At 33.1% G+C, this 7712-nt stretch overlaps 1 protein-coding gene across 9 annotated transcripts in view; it reads left to right on the forward strand.

The window, feature by feature from the left end:
• ZDHHC20 (zinc finger DHHC-type palmitoyltransferase 20) overlaps positions 1-7712 on the forward strand; it is an 85203-nt gene that overhangs the window by 50204 nt on the left and 27287 nt on the right. For 8 of the 9 annotated variants that reach the window (XR_002825887.1, XR_002825888.1, XM_023742440.1 and 5 more), the window contains 4 exons: positions 3368-3488; positions 4113-4182; positions 5644-5676; positions 6114-6234. Coding sequence is in view for 7 of the 9 variants with exons in the window: in XM_023742440.1 (XP_023598208.1) it covers positions 3368-3488; positions 4113-4182; positions 5644-5676; positions 6114-6234 (345 nt within the window). In the remaining 2 variants the exon portion in view is untranslated. The remainder of the gene's footprint in view (positions 1-3367; positions 3489-4112; positions 4183-5643; positions 5677-6113; positions 6235-7712) is intronic. The other variant, XM_023742439.1, reaches the window with a different exon arrangement.

Consider the following 7712-nt stretch of genomic DNA (forward strand, 5'->3'; position numbering starts at 1 on the left):
ACATGGAGTAAAGTTTTAAGACCAGTACTTCTCTTCTACGTTGACGTAGCAGACTGAATTCTTCCTTCACTTAAAATTTAGTACAGCAAAGAGTATAGTCTCTAGATATAGGATTGTCTCTTGAGTTTGATTTTCTGCTCTTAATACATTACTTATCTCTCCGAGCCTCAGTTTTCTCACCTGAAAATGAAGCTAAAAACAGTGCCTACCTCTGTAGGATGCTTGTGAGGATTAAGTCAGATTTATCCATGTGAAGCTTTTAACATCATGCCTGACATGGGTAGCACTCAGATGTTAGATGATGATTGGTTGGTGATGACAATATAATTACTTGTCTTCATACTAAGTTCATCCAAATTCATTCACAATTATACACCATATCTTTGAAAGTAATATCAGTATCTGTTTAACTTCTTAATGAAGAACATATATACAAAGATATACATAAATGTACACTTGCTGAATTTTCACAAACTGAACACATGTGTAACCAGCACCCAGTTCAAGAAAACAGAACATTACTTGTACCCTATAAGACCCTTCATGCTTCTTCCAGTTACCCACTCATAAGAAACCACTGTCCTGCCTTCTAACAGCATAGATGTGTTTTGCCTGTTTTTGAACTTTATATAAATGGAGTCATACAGTACAAATGCTTGTGTGTCTGGCTTCTTTCATTAATATTCTATTTGTGAGATTCATCCATGTTGATTCATCCATGTTGTTGCATGTTGTGTAATTGCTTATTTACCTAGTCAACTGTTGATGGGCATTTAGGGCTATTACACATAGAGCTGCTGGAAACATTCTAATGCATGTCTTTGGGGGAACATATATATGCAGTTCTTTTGGGTAGATGCCTAAACGTGGAATGGCCGGATCATACGTTGTTTGTACACTTGGCATTAGTAGATAATGCCAAACAGTCTTTTGCATTTTTTCTGCTGAATGCTTTTGTTTTAAGGGGTGAAACAAACAAACAAAAAAACCCGTTGCCATCGAGTCAGCTTCGACTCATAGTGACCCTGTAGGACAGAATAGAAGCACTTCATAGGATTTCCAAGGAGCAGCTGGTGGATTTGAACTGCCGACGTTTTGGTTAGCAGCCAAGCTCTTAACCACTGTGCCATCAGGGCTCGAAGGGGTAAATAAACCATAAATCAAACCTACTGTTTCTTATATATATTCTTCAGACATTTGGTAATTGGTCACCATCCTTAAAATTGTGCCACAAACTGCCATCCATTTCTTAAAGTTTAAATTGAAAAAGGCCTAATTCAGCATCATACTCTGTAATTTTTATACTCTACTATGAAAGTTTCAGAGACCAGTTTCTGCTTAATGTGAAGGAAGAACTTTCTAACAAGTTGGAAGTGTCTTAAAATAGAATGGGCCATCTTGCAAAGTAGAAAAGTGTTTCTGTCTCTGAAAGTATTCCAGAAGGGTGGATGTATCAGATGTGTTACAGTGAAAATCCCTGCTTATGCTAAGTTAGATAAGTGATCTCTGCAATCTCTTCCACGTCTAAGATGGTGTGAGTCTTTTCCGACCCCTTTCCATCCTGTTCATTTGTCCATGTTGCTTCTTGTCCCTTCTAAGTAATTGGGAATTTCTTGTGCCATTAGGATCTAATTGTGGGAGCCAAGCTGTAAGCTAGGTAATCCAAATATATATTCTTCTACTTACTAAAGTGTGGTATTTTGGTCAGATTAGAGTAATAGCCTGTAAAAAGCAAGAGTATTTGTCTAGATTAACAGTGTAGAGGAAAACATACTGTAGTAGCACTCAGAAGACCTGTATTTTAATATCAGCTCTGCCAATATTTATGCAATCTTAGAAAATTCCACAAGCCTCTTGGGACCAACCCAGGGCTTTTTCTTCTATGCCAAGCTACTATCTTGTTGATAACAGAATGTTAAACTAATACTGTTATTGATAACAAGGCAGCACAAGTATGTGAAGTTTTCATATTTAAGTCAGCAGATAGGCCAAACTACTCACTGAATATGAAAAATAAAATTCCATTCATGATTCTTTAGGCCTTTTCAAAAAGAACTCTATAAATAATAAAAAAAAAAAATTGAGGAACATGATCAAGAACAAATTTCTAACTACTCTTAGTTTAAAAAAAAATTCTGCAAAATGAAGACTGACAAGCTTAAAGCTCCTTGTTACATTAAATCAGGCATAAAACTTGAGAGTCCTTGAACTGCTGGCATGACATGGAAAGACAAGCAGCTAACCAAGTACTTCTGTAGAGAAAATGCTATTAAAAGAAATGAGCCAGAGGCTGGCCGTCTCGTGGGAACAAACACTAAGAAATGGGAACTAGAAACAAAATAAAGGAATCTCTTCCTGAAAAAGGAGACTATGCTTGCCTTGACAATCCTTTATAATTCTGAAAACAATAATCCTATCAGCTTTTTTAAAGCTAAAATAAAGTAGTAAAAGACCTTTTGAAGAATTAAGTTCAAGTTCTCTTGGACCCCAGACTTTATGGGGCCTAGGAGGCTGGATGAACCCTGAAACTACTGTCCTGAGATAATCTTTAAAACTTGAACCAAAAATGTACTCTGAAGTCTTCTAAAAAACAAATAATAGTTAACTAAAGTAGTAAAAAATGTCTGCCTTGAGTGTTATACTCTTTTAGAAACTATTGTATATGGGATCAAAGTGACAGCAGCAACTTGAAAAGTTAGATGGGAAGCTTAGGTGGCAGTGAGTTTATATTAATGGGGAGGAACAACTCAGAAAAGGAGGGTGGGAATAGTTGCACAACTTGAAGAATGTAATCAGTGTCACTGAACTGTACATGTAGAAACTGTTGAATTGTATATTTTGCTGTGTATATTTTCAGCAACAACAACAAAATAAAGTGTAAAAAAAAGAATAATGACTTGATGACCTCATGGAAACATTTGGCCACAAAACAGTGGAATCCCATTCCTGTGATTTATCCTATTACCCAGAAGCATGAATCTTTGAAAATCCTTTAAAAATTAAAAATCTCTTGACAGTAACTTTCCAACACCAAAAGTTTTACTAATAGCAAGTATATATTAAACTTTTTTGATGGAGGAATTAAATCTTATTGTGAAGTAAAACAAAGATACAAAAATATTTAGCCTGTGGTCTTTGCCATCATTATTAGTATGAAGGGCAAATATTTTTTAGTATGGCAAAGGCATATAGTTTTTATTAAAATGTGCTTAATTTAACTTCTTAAAATTAAGTTTGAACACAAGTTTTGCCTTCAGAAAACAAAATCTTGTGGGTTTTTTTTTTTCTGTTCTGGATAGAACTCTTTCTGAGCATGATGGTAATATTATGGGGTAAAAAAAATTAATAGTTTTCTCTCTTTTTATAGTTCTACTTATCCAATTCTGAAAAGGAACGTTATGAAAAGGAATTCAGCCAAGAAAGACAACAAGAAATTTTGAGACGAGCAGCAAGGGACTTACCTATCTATACCACATCAGCTTCAAGGAGTAAGAACAACAAATTTTAAGTTTTCCTTTCCAAGTGTTTTTTAAAATATATTCATCTCTGCCATGATGTATTTGCATGATTTGACTATTAATTGCCACAGATGACATCTGCAGGAACAAAATTTTCCTGTCTCCTGCATGTTTATGTTATTTTAGATACAGATATGTAAATATGTATACAGATGTTCTTAAGAGGCTCACCTTAATGTAAGAGTCTCGTCTCTGCATACTCTTTTTTTTTTTTAACTCATCCTTCATAGCTAAAACTTTTCAAGTATTATTCTTTTGTATGTCATCACTGAGTAATACAAAATTATAGTTAATCAAGAATATGTTAACTTAGAAGGAGAAGAAGCAAAAGACAAAAAGGAAAAGAAATGCATTCAAGGTCATTTATTTGCTTTGGCTCTACTCTTTCATTTGAAAATTACTGGGGTGAACTACATTTCTGGGATTTTTTACCACTTGGCATTTTGATTTGAGACATTTCAGTGCATCTTGGTATTTAAAAATTATTAGTTGTCAATTTCCCAGAGTTGTTCACAAAAGAAATGAAAGCAAGTGTTAGTCAAAATAGTTAACTTGTATATCCTTCAACAGCTTTCTTTTAATTCTTAAATGTAGCCATCAGATATTGCGAAAGATGTCAGTTGATTAAACCTGATCGTGCACATCACTGCTCAGCATGTGACATGTAAGTGTGATTCACTCATTTGTTCCTGTTTGAACCTAGCACTGGAAGTTGCTGTTAGGAGAATGTTAGGGAAAGGAACATTTTATATAGTTTATACTTATCAAACATCTCCTCTCCCATTACTTGCTATGCATAAAGGGCTAACGGAAAAATTCATACAGGCTAGGATATACCCAGAAGTAGTCTTTGATAAGTTCCTGTACTAGTTGATAGAATTTTCTTCAGCTTCCTATGCTTGTGTTTAATATAATATTGATGAGCAAGTAGTAATAACCACCTTGAGAAAGGTTTTTGTTTCCTGTATTTAAAAGACTGTGACAATTTTGCTGTTTTATTATTAATGTTGATATTAAAACTTTCACAAACCAGACCAGAAGATGCTGCCCAGCAATAATCTACTCCTTGTGCATATGGGCCCATTGTAATACCTTGTGAGAAGGTAGTGTGTGGAAGGAAAGAGCCCTAGTTTGGGAATCCTAGTTAATCCTTGATAGATAAACAAGCTGCTTAACCTTCTGGGTATTAGTTTACTCACTTGTTATATTATTTGAGATGGTCTGTGGTCTAAATTTATATAAATATAGAATACATATACTTGAAGGGGCAAGTTTGGGAGGATTTTTTTTTTTTCTGATTATAAGAATAGAGCAAAAAAAAATTGAAGATAATGGTGATGGAATAATTTGGAAAAGGATAGTGAGTATAGCAGCACAACTGGAAGAATGTAATCGATGTCACTGAATTGTATATGTAGAAACTTTCAAAATGGTGTAACTTTGTCTATGTGTATTTTCACCAAAAAAAGGTCCTCAAGGTCGAGAAGGGACAGTGTTGACATGTCATGGGCTTGTTAACTAATGTCATAAAGCAATATATGTACTGACTGTTTAATGAGAAACTGCTTGTTCTGTAAACCTTCAGCTAAAGTACAATTAAAAAAAATTTAAAAAAGAAATTATTTTAAAAATAAATAAATTAAAAAAAAAAATTGACCAACAAGAATAGAGCAATACTTATCCATTGGTAAAATTTTATAAAATATGAGGGAAAAAAATCATCTGCAATCCCATCAGTGTTAATATTTTGACATATTTGCTTCTGGAATTTTGTTTTTATGGCCCGCACACATTTAAAATAACATATAAGAATCATCTATATTGCATTTTATTTCCCTCAGCTAATCTGTAAGCTGGAACGATCTAATGTACCAAGTACCAGATCTGTGCTTTAAACTGTCGTTTGATGTGGTCCAACGCAACTGGTTGTGCTGAAGTGAATTCTCAGTAGAAAAAAGCATTACCTCTTATCTGTGAAGTTACTTGTGGAAATATCAGAAATTATCTGTAACCTAATGTTTGCTGGGTTGGTTTTCTAAAATTTGTAAAAGGAAAATTTAATTAAAATTAAAGAAATTCGAATTGGAGGAATTTTTCTCCATGAATTTTCTCGTTTGTTTCTTAGATGTATTCTTAAGATGGATCATCACTGTCCTTGGTATGTAAAAGAAAAAAAAAAGGGAAATTATATAATGGGGTGAGAAGGAGGGGAGGGGAGAATTTAGAGTGATTAATCTCAGTTTTGCTATTTTGAAGGTCATTTTAATTATTCATAGGCATAAGATTGATCTGTCTGTGTGTGTGTGTGTGTGTGTGTGTGTGTGTGTGTGTGTGTGTATACGTATTTCTATGAAAGGCTTTTCTTTTAAAAATATATTCTGATGTCCTTAATTAAGCCAAATAATGAATGGTGTATTTAAGAATTAACATTAAAATTCCAATATTTGTCATAATTTTGTTCCTTACAGAATTTATTAAAACCACAATTAAGACATTGCTCCCTTACACTTTCCAAATGATCTGTTACCAAGTAACAATGATTAAATTTTCTGATTTAATCTTATTTTTACAGTGTAACTTTCTTTATTCTTCTAGGGTGAATAACTGTGTGGGATTTTCTAATTACAAATTTTTCCTGCTGTTTTTATTATATTCCCTATTATATTGCCTTTTCGTGGCTACAACAGTTTTACAGTACTTTATAAAATTTTGGACGGTAAGTCTGTTTATTGTCTTAAATAATATTTTAGACTTTTTTAGATACTATATTCTTAACGATTTATTTCATTCTTTATTATAAGAAGATATACTTTATTCTAATTTTACTGGTTAGAATTTATAATGGATCAGAGGGTAGACAGGGCTACAGTTTACCTTTATACACTGATTTATTTATAAATGATATTAAACAGTTTATTTGTAAATGATATTAAACAGGATATAGTGAGCTTCTCTCTTAGTGATCCAAATTGGTTCAGCAACACGCTACCAGTAGTTAAATCACGTTTAGGGGAGTAATTGCTTTTCTTTGAGTTAGTGAGACTTACTGCAGTCTGACAGGCGTAAAAATGACATCACCAGCCCCCAGCAACCACTAATCTGCTCCCTGTCTCTATAGGTGAAACACTGTTTCTCATGGCAAATGATTGAAAACAATCCAAATGTCCATCAATAGGGGCTACTTATACTAGGATATATGTTTAGAAAGGAATAGTGTTCATCCTTAAGAAAGAATGAGGAAGCTCTTTATGAGAAATTAATGTGAAATGATCTTCAAGATCTGTTATTATGTGAACGTATTTAGAATGTATATAGTATGCTGCCTTTTCTTTTATAGTATATATTTGTATGTGTAAAGATGACCTCTAGGAGAGTGCATTTAAAAATTGCTAACAGTAGTTGCCTCTGGAGAGTACAATTGGAATGGAAGGGAGACATGCATTTTATAGTTATCCTTTGAATTTTATGTACTAGGTAGAAGTATTAATCTATTCAAAACAGATAATAGAGTTTAAATTTTTTTTTAATATGGAAGTATATGACTTAGGGAAAAAAAGCTACTAAAATTGTTGAAAGTAACTGCTTTTTGGGTTGGGGCAGAGAACAACTGCTGTTGTTCACTAATAACCTTTTAACACTATTCGATTTTATCTGTGCATGTACCATTTTGATAAAATTTTTAAATTTTAAAATAAAACTTTCCACCCCTTTATTTAAATTCTATCTTTAGGTGTCAAGATATTATTCACAACTAATTCTTTGCCTAACCCTTCTTTCTTTCTCTCCCTCTACCCCACCTCCCCCAGCCCCTTAAATGTAGGGTTTGTTTGTTAGATTGATTGATTTGATCTTTCCTGGAATTACACTTATAGACTCATTTAGGGGAAAACAACATCTTTACAGTCAAATACACAGTATGAGTTTTTCCTTCTATATATTTTACACATTTTGAGTAACATTTTTTTCTAAATATTTTATCATTTTTGTTGTTACTGTGCAAGTGATTGTTCTCCATTGTTTTGTTTTGTTTTTAAATAATAGTTTATTGAGTTTTTTTTTTAAATATTTTATTGTACTTCAGGTGAAGGCTTATAGAACAAATCGTTTCTCATGAAACAGTAGTACACATGTTGTTTTATGACATTGGTTAACAACCCCACAACATATTAACCCTCTAACTTCTCAACCTTTTTT

This window comes from Trichechus manatus, unplaced genomic scaffold (genome assembly GCF_000243295.1).
Source record: "Trichechus manatus latirostris isolate Lorelei unplaced genomic scaffold, TriManLat1.0 scaffold00210, whole genome shotgun sequence".
Taxonomy (NCBI): Eukaryota; Metazoa; Chordata; class Mammalia; order Sirenia; family Trichechidae; genus Trichechus; species Trichechus manatus.